At 32.6% G+C, this 19,216-nt stretch overlaps 1 protein-coding gene, 1 non-coding gene and 2 pseudogenes across 2 annotated transcripts; 3 read left to right on the forward strand and 1 right to left on the reverse strand.

The window, feature by feature from the left end:
- Positions 1-3,121: 3,121 nt before the first annotated feature.
- LOC149515326 (small nucleolar RNA SNORD25) lies at positions 3,122-3,207 on the forward strand. Its single transcript, XR_016327195.1, has one exon. It is a non-coding gene; the product is annotated as a small nucleolar RNA SNORD25 (small nucleolar RNA).
- Positions 3,208-5,075: 1,868 nt separating this feature from the next.
- On the forward strand, positions 5,076-7,188 carry LOC111302814 (putative protein phosphatase 2C 25). Its single transcript, XM_022898655.2, has 4 exons — positions 5,076-5,725; positions 5,909-6,250; positions 6,375-6,554; positions 6,664-7,188. Exons 1-4 carry the CDS (start codon positions 5,222-5,224, stop codon positions 6,823-6,825), a joined length of 1,188 nt encoding a protein of 395 aa, XP_022754390.2. The 5' UTR covers positions 5,076-5,221; the 3' UTR covers positions 6,826-7,188.
- A 3,566-nt stretch (positions 7,189-10,754) lies between these two features.
- LOC111303978 (mitogen-activated protein kinase kinase kinase 18-like) lies at positions 10,755-12,679 on the forward strand (annotated as a pseudogene).
- A 2,447-nt stretch (positions 12,680-15,126) lies between these two features.
- On the reverse strand, positions 15,127-17,982 carry LOC111303979 (putative RNA polymerase II subunit B1 CTD phosphatase RPAP2 homolog; annotated as a pseudogene).
- Between the last annotated feature and the right edge of the window lie 1,234 nt (positions 17,983-19,216).

A 19,216-nucleotide genomic window follows, 5' to 3' on the forward strand; every position in this document is an offset into this window, starting at 1 on the left:
TACAAACTTTGTAATTGATGTAATACTACCGTACCTGAAAAGTTACAAGACAAGATTATAATAACTGTGATTTAGTTTCGACTTTTAAGATCTAAATAAATTGTTTTAATCTTAATGTTTGGGAGACTCACATCTTGTTCTATGTCACATAGGGAGAAATGACCTAAAATTGTCAAATGATGAATTTATACAAATCAAATGAGAATCTGAGGAAATTTATTTTGGGGCTTCTAATCAATTTTTGGAATGCTTTACTAATTTTATTGGAGATTGAGATTAGTCCATAGGCAACAAGCAAAGATATTTGTTACATAATGTTAAAAAACAAACATTATCCACTGAAAAACTGCCACTTTAGTTATTACTAAGGATAAAACAAACTGATGTCGGAGATTTGGACAACCGATCTAGTCCCTACCAATCTATTTTATTCGTGTGCTTGTTGTCTTTAACTTAAAGTTTATGGATAATCTACGAGACCACAGATCACAAAATCCACTTGCTTTTTCACATAAAAAATGATGTGAAAAAGGAGCAAAAAAGAAGCATACAAGGCAAGATTCAATTTGACAACCAGATCATATTTATAATCTTATTTTTATTTTCTTATTTTTTCTTTTTTTAATTTTTGGCTCTAGAAATGGAAACAAAGAGAAGTATTAACAGAGTAATTTAAATTTTCTATGTCAATTATCAAAATCATAGTAACCACGTTTATCTTGTTAATTTCTACAGCTATTCCTTCCAGATTGTCTTCATGCAAAATATCGGACATATCTTTAAAGAAAAAAGCCATGTTTTCATGACAAAACCCTCAAGTCATAGGGAAAGGGAGCAAAACTCGTCATTTGTGGGATCTAAATTATTCTAGTAAACATGAAAAAACAAACTATACCAAAAAGAAAAGATAAACTTTTTCAACTTCATGGCATGGACTATCATGTTGCTGAAGTGGATTAAATTCTAGGGAATTCTGATCATAGATTTTGAAAAACATAAAAACCAGGATCAGCTAAGCTAATGTTAACCCATACCATAACTTTTCTTAAGAAAAAAAAAAGAATGAAAGAAATAACAAATATCCGACCATGCCTTAGCTTTATTATGGTAATGCCTGCAATCAAAGATCTCATAGCAACATGGTGCTCTAATCTTACATCTCCTTCTATAATGAGAGCACCTAATCATATACACCAATGAAAAGAATCCTAGAAATTATCAGATATCAATTAGATAAAAACTTAATGAAATTAAGGCAAAAGAAGAAGATCGATTAAAAAGCAAAAAAAATGAGACATACCCATAATTCCCTAATCCAATCTCCATCAAAATGGCATTTTAATTTTCAAATTCAACTGTTTCCAATTCATTTGTAGATAACTTTGTCTCACATGCACCTTCCATTCTCTTCAATCTGAATCTCCCAAAACCAAAAGTTTAAAAAAGTTGCAAAAACTAAACAAGGAAGAGAAAACCAACTGTGATCCAAAATCCAATGTTTCCTTCAAAACGAATCTTTAGCAAGACTCATAGCTTTTTTTTTTTCTATTACAGAAAGAGAAGGGAAAAGAAATTGTATTTTATACGAGTGAATTTGAAACGAGCTGACTCAACAACAAGGACGAGCGTGGCATGTTAGACAATAATCAGATAGCTAAGTGATATCTTATAATGCATTTAGTCCTTAACCACTATAATTAGAAGCTATCTTATTTTTGGGAATTTTTCTTAACACCACACTGATATAAACACGCTTTAAAGCTCTGATCTTATTATATTAGGATAACACAAACTGAAAGTAGCTCTTGCATTGACAGCTACTAATGAGCTGAAATAAAAAATAAAAAAAAAAAGAAGGTGAAACTACGCTCTATGGCAACACGTGAAAGAAAATTAGATCCGAACAACTGGTTTCTTACAACTGTGTTAAACACATCATGTGTAGTAAACAACGCTGAACACATGCAAAGAGAAAGTGGATTAGGATACAAGTACTTGCTGACTTAGAACCCATTGATAAAAATTTTTTTTTTCATTTTCTTTTCATGGGCGGCCCTACGAATAACTCGTGATTGAATTTGGTGTTTTTCAGTCGATGTTTTTGTGGGTGAAGATCAACATGGCAGATAATGAATGGTTAGATGCAGACGACAGACCATATGTCGGAGTAGGTTGGAGCTCTTAGATTTGGATTTGGCCCTGTTCTTTTGCATTGAGAGAGATGCAACCGCGTGGTTTTAAGAGACAAAGTGTAAACTTGGAAAGTGGAGACAAAAACAAAATAAATTAATTAATTAAAAGAAGAGAAAGGGTGGAATAGGTTGGGAAATGGGAAAGTGAAAATTTTAACAGAGCTTATCATTGTCAGATATTCGTATTCATATCTATCGACCATCGATACTCTAATAAAGGATAGGCTTTATGATTTTTTAAGAGTTAGAAGGTAGGCCGCTTATCTTGGAAGACAATAAGACACGTGAAAAACTAAACATTGGACGACTAAAATAGATTAAAAAAAAAAGACATGGCAATATTAGATTTATTACAAGGGTCAATGGCCACGACTTGTTAATAAGTTTGGGCTTTGCCAAGAATTTGATCGACCTAAAGTTGTCCTTCTTACTAGCAACAAAACCCAATATCAGAAAGCTAGAAAATTGGCCCTCTAAAGACAAAATTAGGGTAACACAAGATATCAACTGTCTATGACTATGAGCCGTCCATCCGATGAAAGACTCGTATATCAACCCCAACGCTTCCTCTATATAATTAACACATCCGTCGACTTGCCATCTAGGGTTTTCTCACTTTTTCTCTTTGTTTTTGGTGTTTGAAGCTAGGGTTTAAGATTCAATCAAAAGATTAAACCTTTTAAGTAAGCAAATATTATGTTTGAAAAGTTTGAAGCTTCGCTATTTGGTCAGCACGGATTCAATCCTTTCCTATATGATTCGTTCCCTTGAAACGAAATTCATTGTGTTGCTTTTTTCTTATCTCTCCTTCTAATATTTTCTCTTTGCTTTTGGGAGAACATTTGGGCAACTATATTTTCAAATCTCTTAAAACTTTAATTTTTATTTTTACTTATTAAAAAAATTTTAATTTTGAGGAATGTCATCATCAGAACAGTGATGAGTTATAACAGACTTATAATGAATTGTGGATATGATCGCAGATATTTATAAACGTCTAAGGGACTGAGTTCTAGTATGATAAGCGCTCCAAATTTCTTTCATTTTTTTTGAGATTTTTTTTGTATTTAATTAATTAATTTAGTTATTTTTCATAATTTCTTATTTTTAACTCTTCATTTAGCTTAGTATTAATTGATCTTGTAAAGCTATTATAAAAGGTAATTTAAAGATTTTTGTAGCAAAAAGGGTTCAAAAATTTTCAATTAGAAAAGGAATTAAAATTATGAAGAAAAAACATGACCAAAGTTAGAGTAGGAATATAAAACACAATTATGAAAATGATATGAAAATATCATAAATAAATTTAATAAAATTTAAAAATATTATATATATTTTTAATATAATATAGATTATGATGCAGTAATTTTTATATAAAATATAATATAAATATACAAATTATTAATATTTTAAATGATATGTATATATAAATTGTTAAGCCTAATCAAAATAGTAATTGTTTGTCGTTGAATTCCACTTAAATTGGGCCCAAAATCTAACGGGCCTGAGCATTAATGCAAAAGCTTTAGGTCTAAACTAAAATATGACAAAACTTATCAATCTTCGTTGGTAGGACGTGTGGGCCACATACTAAAGGTCAAAACCAGAATCGAACGGGGTGATGAGAATTGTGCCAAGAGCTCTTAGGCCCTACGCCTAAAATGAAACCGAGCTCAAATTAGTGGCTGTTTTGCTAGTTTATTCATTTACAATAAAAGATTATTCCATTGACTATTAATTTTAAATACTGGTAAAATTTAAAAAAAAAAAAAAGAAAGGAGAAAGGTCGTCTAAAAAGCTTAGTACTTACTACCAGAGAATTGATCAAGATTATTGACGTGGAAAGTTCAATTCAACCAAAGCCAAAGGCATTAGTAAAAATATTGAACTAGTCCTTTAGTCAAAGGCCAGAAAAAGAAATGAAAAATACAAACCAAACCAAACCAAACACAAAGTGATTTTGCATTTGTTTGTGCATGATTTTATTGACAGGGTTTGGGTTAATTTTTCTCGATGTCAACAAAACAAGATAGCCAAAAATCCAAAAGAATAATAATAAAAAGAACAAGGGGAAGAAGAGCATACAATTGAGGGGCGGTTGATGTTGTCAGCAGCAGCGTAAGTATTCAGCGCCACAACGGTCGCTAATGGGAATGCGTCTTGGCAACGGTAACTTCAACGAAACATCCGAGACCGGTGTGGGAGTGGAGGACCACGTGATTCTTCGTTGATAAGATATCTTTTATAAAGAGAGGAGGAGAGAGAGGTTTGTTGACTCGAGAGTCAACACACACTCTCTCTAAACACTGTAATACACATATTACGTGCATGACCATTTGTTACTTCCCACCCTTTTCGTTTTATTCAATTACTCTGTTGCCCCTGCTCTCTTATTTTTATTATTTTTTAATTCATGAGATAAAAAATAAAAAATAATTACAAATATTAAAATTTAAATTTATTGAATAATTTTTTTAAAAATAATTATATAAATCAAATTAATTAATCTCTTAAATTTAATTATATTATAATTGATATTCATTCATCAACTAGTCAAAATTTTGTTTTCTATTTTTTAATTTAAAAAATTGATTATTCTAATTTTATCAATGAAAAATATTTCTAAATTTAGTTAAAAGATCTTATGGATATTTCTTTGCTTTTATTTATGTTATGAATATTCCTAGCCACTTTGGTTTTAGAGTCCAAAAATGGGAGAAAAAAAATCTAAAACAAAATCGCCAATTTTCTCTGCGAGATAATAGTAGGGGCAACCTTGACTTTCCACAAAATAAAGGAATGCTCAAAAGTCAAAAGTCAGTGGTCAAAATCTCTAAACCATAACCTCTCTCCACCTATCCGCCATTAACACGGAAGGCCGTGAGCCTTCCAAGCACCTCCCCCTATATATATTCCCTTGTCTGTCTGACACAACCGCTAAAAACAAGAGAAATCATCAAACAAAACGAACCCAAATTTGAACGTTGTAACAAAAAAGAACAAGGAAAACTTTGAAAGAGAAAAACACGATGTCGTGTTCAGTGGCCGTATCTAACTCACCAGTGTTCTCTCCGTCGTCGTCTCTTTTCTGTAATAAAGCCTCCATCATCTCTCCGTCGTCCGAAGCTTTGAATTTGACGTTGACTCACCTCAAACCTTCGTCTTCTCCTGCTTCTCCGGTTCCTTCTTCACCTTCTTCGCCTTTTAGGCTTCGGCTTCAAAAACCGCCGCCTGGGTCTTTGTTATCGTCTTCTTCATCTGCTTTAACGTCATCGTCTTCGGGTCCGGGTTCAACCGCAGGTCTGGGACCGGGATCAGTCTCGACGATTTTGAAGAGGAAGAGGCCGGCGAGGCTGGATATACCGGTGGGGACGACGGCGATGTATTTTGGGGTTCCGGCGACGCCGTGTGATGTGAGGAGAGAGGTGGAGAGAGAGGGAGATGGATATTCTGTTTACTGTAAAAGAGGGAGGAGAGAGGCAATGGAAGATAGGTTTTCAGCTTCTGTTAAACTCCAAGGAGATTCCAAACAGGTATTTTTACGGTTTCTGGCTTTTTTTTATTTAATTATTTTGTTTGAAATAATGACAAAGAAGAAAAGATCGATAGTGTAATTGATTTTAAATTAAGTCAAGGGTTTGGCATCAAAATATAAATTTGATTTTCAATGAATTTTAAGTTGGTGGGACTTATATGGTGTTATATGATAATTGCAGGCATTTTTTGGTGTTTTTGATGGACATGGAGGTGCCAAAGCTGCGGAGTTTGCAGCGCAGAAATTGGAGAAGAACATTTTAGATGAAGTTGTTAGAAGAAGAGACAAAACTAATGTAAAGGAAGCTGTTAAAGAAGGTTATTTGAAGACAGATGCTGAGTTTCTTAAGGAAGACGTCACTGGTGGCACATGTTGTGTGACAGCTTTGATCCAAAATGGAAACCTTGTTGTATCGAATGCTGGTGATTGTCGTGCTGTTGTGAGCAGAGGTGGTGTCGCTGAAGCTCTCACCTCTGATCACCGACCTTCAAGGGAGGATGAAAGGAACAGAATTGAGACTTTGGTAAGCAGTTTCTCAATAAATGAATGACCTTTGCTTTGTTCACAGTTTTCTTTCATTATGTGCATTTCGAAACGAACTTGATCTGAACTGTGACTGATGCATTGTGTGAAAATTGTTTTCGCAGGGTGGCTATGTGGACTTATGCCGTGGTGTTTGGAGGATTCAGGGTTGTCTGGCTGTCTCCAGAGGGATTGGAGATCAGCACCTTAAACAGTGGGTAATAGCTGAGCCAGAGACAAAGATCATTAGTATCAAACCTGAATGCGAGTTCTTAATATTAGCCTCTGACGGCTTATGGGATAAGGTAGGTTGTTGAAGTTTTTTCTTTTGTAAAGTACTTCATATCTTTACAATCTTTACAGTAGATAATCTTTCGTATTAATCTAAATAGATTCTTTCTTCCTTCTTTTCAGGTTAGTAATCAGGAAGCAGTTGACATTGCTCGTTCTTCATGTCTAGGCATCAATAAGACAAATCCTTTGTTTGCCTGTAAAAGGCTTGTCGACCTTTCTGTTTCTCGAGGCTCATCTGATGATATTAGCGTGATGCTGATTCAGCTGGGGCACTATATTTGATTGTCTAATTTCTGAAATGTAGGCAACCAATTAACTCTTAGGATTGACTCTGCTTGGTAGTTTCGTGATTGTTGTTATGTTGGGAGGAGAAGACAGTATCTCATTCAGAGCTAGTTGGTAGAGGTGTTTTGAGACTTTGATGCATTAGCAGATGCAGTAGAGGTGGAAGCTGGCTTATGTCGGTAGGGCAGCAGCATTTAGTCTTTATTGACCATTCTTTGAGGGATTTTTATACCAACGGCTGAAGAAGAGATCACAGAGACCCAGTTGTAATCTTGGTTGTATATTTTTGACATTCTTTGACCTTGGAGTTGTAAATCAGGATATTCTTTATAGAAGCAATTTTCCAATAATTCTTTTCAATGGTGCCGATTCAATTTTGTACACATTGTTCTCAACTGTCTTGTAGATTATCATACAGATTTAATTGATCATTATGATGAAAGATTCAAAGGCTGCCTTATGAAATAGTCTTGTCCATCTTGGTGTTTATGATTCTAGTCAATTAGTTGTTGCGAAGCATGATTCTGCATGAACGAGAACTTATGAAACTATATACTGCCTTATTCCTGTGGAATTGAGAGAGTGAACCGGTGGTTCTTGTGTACTCTTGTATGTTTGCCCTCTCAATGTCATCCTGACAATGAGGAATTTGCGCATTTTGAAGAGTTTCAGGCATTTGTGAATTTTCAAATCATAAACATCATTTCTATGATAACAGTCGCATACTCTTTGCTCTTTCTGATATTTGCATACCATTTTAAGCCTTAACATTGTGTTCATGTGGGGTATGGGAATATATGCATATTGGGATTAATGGATAATCATTACTCTCATTTCAAAGAGTTTCAGGAACTGTCAATCCTGAACTCTTGGTTAGGTTATAAGAATAATTTATACTCTTTCTCGTTCTGATATACATTTTGAGAACATTTTAAGCCTAACATTGTCCTATATTGACAACTTAGATTCATCAGTGATTCATACCAACGTTAACACCTTGACTAGAAAATTCTAGAATTGGTTTGCTTTAACAATGATTAATCAATAACCATTTTGAATCAAATCAAAGACACATAAGCGTGAACTTGAAATTGCACGATTGTTGACCCAGACACAACTTGTGAATTGAAATTATTCATTTGTTGATGAGCTCAAGATAATGAGAGTTGACCACTTTGATGGTGTCGACCATCTTATTGTGCAGCCCTTCTAGTATGTCTTATGCGTTGGATTCATACCGCAATCATGAAGCGCCAGAAAACTTAAGATGCCATAAAGGCCAGTACATATATTGACCAAATCTTTATCACAAGAAAGAATAAAGAAAAGTATCCTGATGCCAGAAAGAATGCAAATTATTTCTCGCACTTAAGTCAGTGGCATTAATAGAGAAAGAATAGTCATATCTTCATGTTTAGTGATCAGCTGTATAATTAGGACCCCTTCACCCTTTCACTAAATTTGACCCACAAATAGCACATGAGAACGACCAAATGTCCAAATACTTGTTTTTTTGTTTTTAATGCTACATCACATGTTCCAGGCAATACTGCAATATTCTTTCGTGGAAAAAGCAACTTGGGTTTGTTGGCTTGCATCATGTATTCATGTTCTGTGTTTTAAGTATTGGAACTTATTAATGTATGTCTAACCAAAACACATGCAATGTCTATGACAAGCTCTACTACATTTTTCTTATTGTCATTAAACTGTTTTTGAGGAGATAAGAATGATTCTTTAACTCTGCTCACGATGGAGCAATTATGAAGATTAAAGGACAACAAAATCCATTCGAATTGTTTTGACTTTGATACATTGACAAACTAGAAAAAAGCTCACATGATCCGGAATTGCATGGCACAGCATATAGAAAGTTAGTTGCAGTTAGGCTGAAAGCAATAGAAACTGAAGGAAGTATCTATTTATGTGATCTGCAACAACTGGCGATTTCATTTGTTTTTTGGTTTGTGCATGAATCTCAAGAAAAAGAGGCATCAAATTGGGAGGAATGAGGTTTGCTTGTCAGCCGCACAAAATGGGTTTGTTCTTCATGCACGTTATACTGTCAACCAGCCGGTTAATGTTTTGCCTCTTTGTAGTGCTGTCTTACGACAAATATTGGCAGCCTCCGCTGTTTTTCTGCCTGCCTAACAAACTTAGTGGGCTATTTGTTTCAGAAGTAATGCCACACCCCAGGTTTTATCGATTGAATTTGAAATTAGGTTCTAGCTATAGTAACGTCCCGTTAGAGTACTGATTCTCACGATATTTTGTGCGGTTATGTATTGATTTATTAGTTGATTAATTTGTTTGATTTAATTAAATTATTTTTATATAAACATAATATTTAATTAGATTGTAACTTATTTATCTAAATTCTACTTATAACATCATAAGAAAAAATAGCATAAATTTGAATGACGAGGATGCTAATTAGTTTAGTCATCAAAATTTTTACACGATTGTATTAAAGAATAAGAGATGATTATTACACCAAAAATAAAAATAATAGTAAAAGACAAGAGATCAAATCAAATATGTATTCATCGTGATTGGAGGGTTAAAAAGGATGACCTAATCCAACAATTGAATTAAAAAATGTACTTCTAATTTTAATGTGTTGAAATGATGATGCAACTATAAGTTTTTTATAAAAAAAAAAAAAAAGAAATAGCGAAAAGATTACCAATACTAATGAAAGGAACGGTAGAAATATTCTAATTCACCTCTTACAATTGGTAAAAGTGGAAAGTGTTGGATTTGGTAAACATAAATTTGGAGTTTTTAGGGTTTGGATAAGTATCACGTGCGCATAATACTCGATAAACTCCAAGATATACAGATATGGATTCAGTGAACAAAATATTTTTAATCGCCCGATGAGAGCCACATACTCATTAATTAATATTTACCAAAGGAGCTTTCCATTCCAACCACGCATAAGCTCACACCGCCAAATCTGAACCCCAATACAAAGGATTTTTTTTTTAATTTAAAAATAAAAAGTTATTTCATCTTCAAAATTAGAATAACTCATCAATTTATAAGTAAGATTTATAAATTTTTTTAAATTTTTTAAATTTATTAATTATTTATCAAAAAAATTTATAAATATTTAAACTTACCTAATTTATATTCAAATTTAAATTTTAATCACTTGCTTCAATTCCTATTAACACAATACAAATGCATTTGATTAAGTGATTAATCAAACACAATTGAAAAATGTTCTTTCTGTTTCCTTTTTAAAGCATTTGACGGATAATCGGCGGCCCCCTTTCTTCCGTTCCCTTGGTTTTAGCCGATTCAAGTTTACGTGGACAAAATTTTCTCTCTTTCCCCTTTCCCCTTCCCTTTTCCTTTGAGCAAGGAAATTGTTGCAGCTTATCCAATGTCAGGACATCTTTAAGAATGCCCCAAGTTGGTTTTCGGGAAGTTTTTGGTACTCTTTAGTACATGGTAGGGTTTCCAAAGATACTGATCTTTCAAAAGATTCGAATGGTACTGCCTTTGACAGGTAAAGTTGTCCTTTTGTTTTTTTAATATATTTTTATTTTAACATAAATCTGTTTAATGGAGGCTGGTGGTGCACGTCAAAGACTTGTACTCAAACGCTCACTGCAAAAGCCAGACACAGGATCAAGCTCCCTGTTGTTGCGACGAATACGTACCATTTTCTGCCATGTAAGCTGATCGTTGGGCGCTACGTACATTTGTTTTGTTTCAAACCGAAACTCTGCCACCGTGACCCTACCTAGTGGACTTGCTTTTGGCCACCAACTTAGCACCTCTAAATAATTTATTCCATTGCTTTTCCCTTCTGATCCCCTACTTCAAAATCACGTGCAACTTCATCCATCATCTTCAAATTTTTAATTTAACCACTCGTTTATCAGGTGGAGATCATCACTGTTAGTACTACAAAATTTGCCTTTTAGACAAAATAAAAGGTTTTAAGAGTGGTTTATATCAATTTAATCAAGTAAACAAATCGGAGGGACAGAAATACTTGGGATTGAGGCGTGTGGTTTTGGAAATATTCTATTGCTCACCAAAAATTTTGCTTTCCACGAACCGTGTAAGCTATTACCATGACAACCGCATACTAAAAAAAACCGATGTTCCCCAAGCCACATGGCCCTTAGATAAGGACAAAACCCATAATCATTCTGCACTCTTCTCGCTATCCCTTGTACGTCAAAACACAAGCCCAGTTCCTAGCTCTATGACATAATCAAACTGTTTTCCGAATTATCCATTTAGAAATTTCACGTAAGACTTGATATAATAATTACAATATTTAGCTTACACGTTTTTTAAATACCCATTTTGACCCTCAGAAAACAGGCGCCAAAAAGATACAGAGAAAAAAGAAAGAGATTTTGAGTTTCAGAGATGGAGAAACAGAGCAACACCCAGAAAATTTCTTGGACTAGAGGGAAATGTTTAGGCAATGGCTCGTTTGGTACTGTAAGCTTGGCAATCAACGAATCAGAAGGCGCCGTTTTCGCAGTTAAGTCCGTCGATTTAGCAACGTGTCTTCCGAACCAGTAGGAGTCTGTGGAGAACGAAATTAGGATCTTGCGTTCGCTTTCCTCTCCGTATGTCGTTGAATATCTCGGCGATGATGTTACCAGGTATGAGTCCCCGACGACGTCTTACCGGAATCTTCACATGGAGTACTTGCCAGGTGGCACCGTTGCTGATGTGGCGATTATTAAACGCCGGTTGGCTGACATGGACGAGAGGATTTGCGGTGGCAAACGCGGTGGTTATTTTCGGCTTTGAAGTACGTGCACGTTGAAGGCATTGTGCACTGTAATGTGAAAGGGAAAAATGTTTTGGTGGGCCCTGATTTCACCTCCGTAAAGCTCGCGGATTACGGCTCAGCGATTGAGATTAAAAGGGGTAACGCGGATGATAGGTGTAAGTCCCTCATCACTTCACGTGGAAACCCTCTTTGGATGGCTCCGCAGGTGATTCGCGGTGAGTATCAAGGACCGGAGAGTGATGTTTGGTCCTTAGGCTGCACCGTCATCGAGATGATCACCGGGCAGCCAGCTTGGGATGATCAAGGTTTCAACTCACTGAATCGAATCGCTAACTTGGATGAATTGCCTGACTTACCGACTCAGTTTTCTGAACTTGGTAAGGATTTCGTGGAGAAGTTTTTGAGAAGGGATGGGAATCAAAGGTGGAGCTGAGATCAGATGCTGCAGCACCCACTTTAAGCATCGGCTTCAGCGTTGAATATGATCGGGGAATCATATCCACGTTGCGTGCTCGATTTCGCTAGCTCGCATTTCGAAGCGGACGAAGATGCGGAGAATTTAGAAGCATCGGCGAGGGAGAGGAACGATAAATTAACGACGGAAGGAGGGGTAATTTGGGAATCGGATGGATGGGTGACGGCAAGGAGTTACGCTTGTGAATCGGGCGTGAATTGTGGGGAAGGAGTAAGTACGGAACACCCTGAGTTGATAAGTACAGAGAAGGAAACAGAGGGGACAAGTTCGGTGAATTCGGGTTCGATGGGGATTAGGCAGGGAATTGAGAGGACAGATTTGGAATTTTGTGATTGTTTTGACAGTAGTAACTCAGTTGAGTGGCAGTATGGTAACTACGAGGATGTGAGAGGGTTAAATTCGCCAAGTCGTTCTCTACGATGCCGTGGGTGGAGATCCGAGTGCTCTTCTGGTCCGAGCTGTCGGAATGGCTTACAAAAGTTGCAGTTAACGGTGGTGAAGGGAGGGTCTAGGTATTATAGATTTTGTAATTTATTATGACTATTTTTGTGTAATTTAAAAATATTAAGATATATTTTATCGGTGTATTCTAATTACTTTTTTATTCGGAAGAATTTATATATATTTTTTAAAAATTTTATTATTAAATATTTGATTTCAACGTTTGATTTAAAGATATTTAATTTCAAAAAAATTTGATATATTTTTAATAGTATTCAAAGTTTTGAAATTGAAAATTCATCTCTTCTTGTGATTTTAGAGGATTTCGAGAGAAAAAATATTATTATTTTTAAAATTGACTTAAATAAAATACTTGAAATAATCGTTATTATATTGAAAAACATGTCTGAAAATAAATGTAAGTTAATTATATATATATGCTGATAAAAAATTTGGTTTATATATGACCTTTGACCTTGAAAATCCCTTCAAGGTGTTTCTAATAAAAAATACATTATAAAAATTTATAAAAAAATTATTAAATGCATTTTTTATCATAAACGTTTTAACGAATCCCTATTAAATTTTTTGTAAGATATTATTTAATGCGTTTTTGATAAAAAATACTTTCAATAATCTCTCGTTATTTTTTTTTTGGATTATTGGAGGTGTTTTTTTTTTGTCAAAAAATACCTTGAATAATCTCTTACGAAAAATTTAATGAAAGCTATTAAAGCGTTTTTAGTAAAAAACGCTTTTAATAATCTCCTTATAAATTTTTATAAAGTGATTATTCAATGTATTTTTAGATAAAATATCTTGAATAATCCAAAAAAAAATTTAATAGGGCTATTGAAGGCGTTTTTGGCTAAAACACCTTCAATAATCCCCTCATAAATTTTATAAGATGATTATTTAATGTGTCTTTGGTAAAAAATGTAAGGGATTATTCAAGTGTTTTTGGTATATTTAAGTGTTTTTACCTATAAATGTCTTGAATAATCTCTTATAAAAAATTTAATAGAGGTTATTTAATGAGTTTCTAGCAAAAAAACGCTTTCAATAATCCTCCTAAAACTTTTATAAGGTGACTATTTCAAAGCATTCTTAAATAATCTAAAAAAAAATTAATGAGATTATCAAAGGCATTTTTAATTAAAAATATTTTCAATAATCCTATTATAAATTTTTATAAAATAGTTATTCAATGTCTTATTGATCAGAAATATCTTAAATAATCTCAAAAAAATTTTAATGGGGTATGTGTTTTAATGCGTGAGAAAAAAAAATTTGCAAATCGATGGGCTAAATGTTATAGATAAGTTGCCGAGGCTTATACAGTTTAGTCTTCACTTGCTATTTGCCAAATACAATTACAATTTATATTTATCTTTATTAACCAAGGATAAATTATGTCTCATTTACATCTAATTAATTAAATTTAAATTATATTCAACATTGCCAACATATTTATGCATTCAAACTGCACTATTTTCTCAAGGCAAATACATTGTTGAAATAAAATTTCCCATAATCTGTCCTTAAGAAAGTACTTTTAATTTTTTTTTCTACCAAGAAATAGCTTCACATTACACACATTCAGTTTGCTGAACTGGTGATGAAAGTTGTATCCTACTAAACTTCAGTAAAAGCTCTTATCTAAGCTTGTAAATACAACTGAATTTCTTAGCATGTATAATTCCTTAACTCATTGCAAAACATGAAAAGGAAAAAATAGTGAAATCAAAATTGCTTGTGCCATTAATCAATAGCTCATGGCTTTTAATGGTTTATTAAAAGAAACAACCTCCAACATATACAATAAGCTTTCATTAACAACTAATACTTATTAGAGACTGAAAAATGATTAACAATGTTAATACACAACACATTAAGTATATAGGAGGTTCAAGGGAGAAAATTCAATAAGATTAAAGGATAAGCCTAGAAACTAAGCAAATGCTGTTATTGATATATATATAATTAATAACATCAGCTCAAATCCTATATTTTAATAAAAGAAAAGAATATATATAAAGAAATCAGTGTCTAGATTTTGCATCATAGATGGTAGTTAATAGGGTGGGAAAGAAAATCAAATCTAAGCTTAAAATGACAGTGATGAAAAACAAGTAGTCTCAAACTAAAATACTCGAGGAATAATCTGAATTCTTAATCAAAATCCTCAAATATCAATAATAGAATACTCATATATCAAAACTATCAATCTCCAAAATCAAAATACCAATATCTTTATCTCATAATCTAAACCTTCTAGAAACTTAAAATAACATGAACATTTATAACTAAACCTAAGTAGAAACGTAAACTAAATATAACTTTTAAGCCTTACCACTTGGAAAATGAGTAAAATAATAACTAATCTAAAATAACCTAATTCATCTAAAATATATATGTAAAAAATAAGATTGAACCTATAAAATATAAAATAAAAACATTAGAGAATTCAATCCTTCACCTAGCATATTTCCATATTCCCATCATACATTGACAAAAACAAACTAATTATAGTTTTGGGATGTCCATGAGTGCACCTTGGAATCATTTTTGACAACTTCTAAGGAAAAAAAATAAGAAAGTTATATACATTATCTAAATACCACCAATAAGAGCAGGAGTAATGACTTTTGTCTAATATCAACCACCACTCTGTGCAGGGAAATAAGGTGCTCGGCCAAGTGGTATTATGAGATCCTTCATAACCTTATATTTTTCCACACTTAATTGGGTACCATCCAGCACTTATTTGCAACTAACAAAGACAACAGTCATCATACATATCATGATATCACAAAAATTGTTATTTTTCATGTGTCAACCACCTAAGTAGTCATCATACATATGAAGCTTTAGTTACTACATTGAACATTTCAAGAATTCAACTTATAATCTTACATTGAACAATACCAAAAGACTACCTTTACAATCTTAGAGTCTCACCGTACAAAGAACTATCCATCTATTAGTCATGTGTGAAGTGAGGGCAGGTATTTTAGATACAAAAAAAGCATTAACAAATAAAAAAGCAATTATTTGCCACTATTTCATTTTGAATACTGAAAGTGCTTCCATAAAAGACATTGTATCTAGTAGGCGCCACTATAAAAATGAACATTTAGAGAACATTTAGAAGCAACTCAACTCAAGATTATGCAAAGTGTAAGGAAATTTTTTGGTTAAAAGAGCTTTCATTAATAAGCAGAAGTAGTAAGTTATGGCTTTAAAATGATCTTACAATCACAATAAACCTCTTAAATAAACTAGTTCAATGTCTTTAAGGTCCTAATCAGAATTATCATCAATTTTTTCAATATGATTAACCATTTCAAAATTCAGAATTAATACCACTCATTGCTCCAAAATAGATATTGTTATTGGCAATTTGAGATCAATAATAATAGCAAGTAAAGCACAAGAAATACAACCAACAAGAGTTTTTTTAATTTTACAAGAATGCTTATCTCATAAGATAATCTTTTATGGATACTCCCTCCCATTAATTGTTAGGTACTCTTCAGGGAAAGTTTAATCTCTTTCATAGATATAAGCCAAAGAAGATGATGTTATCCATTAAAAAGGAGCATTCCACATGGTTGTAAATTTTGATAGCTGGTAGAAATAAAAAAGAGTAGGAGAGGCAATCAATATAAATAAAAAATGCAAAAATAATATGGCAATATTGTTAACCCTGTCAAAAAATAGAGAAATAATATGGTAATGTTGTTAGGTGCATAAGACTTACAATCAAACTGAAACTTTTTGACAAAGCATCAAACCATGAGTCATTTGGGTTAAACATATCAGAACGTAGAATCCCAAGTTTTGTTGGCCATTTTATAGGGGCTACTTCTGGTTCAAGCACATCAACATCCTTCACTGGCTTTTCTTTGTCTGTCTCACTTGGACATGGCAATATGAGAAGCATAGCTTTAGAAACTGGACATATTTTTTACAACAAAATGGGGTTATAGTCATTAAATATAACATTTAAACTATATTAAATTTAATGAAAGCATACAAAAACCTACCAGCATCAGTGGCATCAGAATATCTAGATGCCATAGCTTCTGTTGTCTTACTCATTGCCATAGCACAAGCTTCACTGATACAAATCGTAACATATTATCATCATCATCACCATATTTTGCATTGCCACATATTTCAGAATCTCCTTTCAGCGTATCCATTTCTTCAACTTCATAAAGATTATTACTAAAAGCATTGTCAACTTTCTTATTATTAGCCTAGGTAATGAAACGATTAAGTTTTTTTGCTCCTGCAAATTTAAGAGAGGACTTAAGCACAGTCTCACTTGATGCTGTTGCTTTTTCAGCATGGGCTTCCTTCTTTGCTTCAGCACTACTTGTATCCATACCACTGTAGTAAATGTTTTTTTGTTAAAGTTAATTCTACAATGCTAGAATCTTTTTCCCTTGAAGTGGATGAAAATCTTAATATCAGACATTTATCTTCAAAGTCTTTACAAATTTCTTTTACTTCTTTCAATTTTGACCTAAAACAACTTTGTCTCAACCTTGAGGGTGTCTTCAAAAAAGTATATTGATCATTCATGATTATTTCATTAGTAAAAGTCTATCTCATTAGTAACAAAATCTTCTTTCATACTACTCGACTTCTTTTTTGACTTTGTGTATAACTACCTAGATTCTTGGAAATGGTATACTCATTGTTCCTAATGATAGCACTAGTAAAGTCCATCTCGTTATTAACAAAAAAATATCCTTTGCTATCACCTAGCTTGGAAATACTATAAGCAAGCACTGTAATAAAAATTCAGTGTTTTTTAATCTAAACATAATTAAATTATTCTATATATAATTACCTGAATAATTGGGAAAAAAATTCTCACCTTTATTTTTTTTAATTTTTGAAGGTGAAGGCTTGAAAATCAATTTTCTTTGTGGAACATGGCCTTCAATAGCATTGGAGAGACCCACTAACAAAACTTCCCCAGCTTTTATTTCCTCATTCTCCTTAATCCTTAAATTCAAAAACCCTAAATCCCCATTCTTCCCCAAACCCTCATCGTCCAAATCCAAGTCCCTAAACAAACTTAAAATCTCATTGAGTTTTTCATGATTCAAAATTGAACACCTCTTTTATTGTAAACTACTAGCGAAAGCTTGGCTATTAATTAGGCAGTTGACGAAACAAAACATGTTAGTTTTTTATAAATCGTAAACTCTGTGTTCTTTTAAAAAGATTTGGTTACAACCTTTTCAACGAGGTGTAGATGGTAAGAGGTTCCCACACAGAGGATAATCACAAGTGTTGGAAATCAACCTCTCTGTTATGACATCCTTATAGTTGCTTTGAGAAATTAAAGAAGCAGAGGCTAATAGTTGCTTCTTATCTTGGATTTTGTCGAGAAGGTAAAGTTGAATCGACTTCTGAAAATGAAAAGTGATTGATCTCTCACCATTGATGATGAATTTTTTGGAGAACTTTTATTTATTTATTTATTTTTTTGGAGAAAGGGTTTTAGAGAGTTGCCATCGATTTTCGATTGAAATTTGAAGAAGCGGGGGTAGGAAACAATAGGTTTGGTAAGGTTGTTTTTGACATTTGGTTGTTTTAGGCTTATTGATCCTTTGGGATTTGATAGAATCCAACTCAAGCCCAATTTTTGAAAAGAAGCCTATTATATTAATTTCATAACCCCAAGGCCCAAACCATGTTGTTTTTCTTTCTCATAAAATATATTTTATTAATCAATAATAAAAAACCAAGATATTTAATTTTTTTTATATTGTGTTTGTTTATTTATATTAATAATTTAAGTTACAACATAATATACAGATTAATATTATAAGATATACATATCAATAATTTATTTTTTATATTTTATTTTAAATCACATAATAAAAGATTATTATATTTAAAATTAAAAATAATGCATCTATTTTTAATAAAATGTATAACACTAAAAGATTATATAATTTACTTTACATCATATGTATAATAATAAGAATTAAAAATATATAATTTATTTTAAATTATTATAACTAGTTGTGTTACTATAAAAAAATTGTTGTAAGTACTTATATTAATTGTATTTAATAGTATTATTTTTTATAATGTTTAAAATGTATTAATTGTGTAGTATTACATGTTAGATAAATATAACATATTTATAATAACAAATTTAAAAATTTTTTTAAGAGTGTCAACATATTATATATATATATAACTATTGATAAAATTAATAAATTCATAATAGTTATATATATATATATATTATAAGTTGCTGAAAAAAAAAATAAAGAAGAAAGTGAATCGAGATGATGGGTGCAAACCTTAAGAGTCCTTTTATGCTTCAATAGCTTTATAGTACCAATGCTTCTCTTTTTTCATTGATTCCCGTCTTTATCAAATTAGTACAGCTTTGACTTCCTAACAAATAAAATAAAAACAATATATATATTCAGATTATTCGAATTTGTAGATAAATTAGAGAATATTTGAATCAAAAATATAAAAAAGAGAAAATTACAGACAAATCAAGTATTGGATCTTCATTTTTCTCATCGGTACTGATAGGGACTTTCTGGAGCTTGACGATAGGGTCAACTTGAGCTTCGGTGTCTTCATCATTGGCAATGAGGGTTTTCTCATCTTTTCTAGGCTCGTGATTGGGCTCTTTACTTGTCATAATTGCT

This window comes from Durio zibethinus, chromosome 13 (assembly GCF_047325235.1).
Source record: "Durio zibethinus cultivar Kanyao isolate XHJ-2024 chromosome 13, ASM4732523v1, whole genome shotgun sequence".
NCBI classification, from domain to species: Eukaryota; Viridiplantae; Streptophyta; class Magnoliopsida; order Malvales; family Malvaceae; genus Durio; species Durio zibethinus.

What these genes read in the sequence shown, in the direction of transcription:
- LOC111302814 (XM_022898655.2), top strand. Translation starts at nt 5,222, where the DNA reads ATGTCGTGTTCAGTGGCCGTATCTAACTCACCAGTGTTCTCTCCGTCG. An exon ending in TCCAAGGAGATTCCAAACAG is followed by an intron (nt 5,726 to 5,908) that starts GTATTTTTACGG and finishes TGATAATTGCAG; the next exon opens with GCATTTTTTGGTGTTTTTGA. An exon ending in CTGACGGCTTATGGGATAAG is followed by an intron (nt 6,555 to 6,663) that starts GTAGGTTGTTGA and finishes CCTTCTTTTCAG; the next exon opens with GTTAGTAATCAGGAAGCAGT.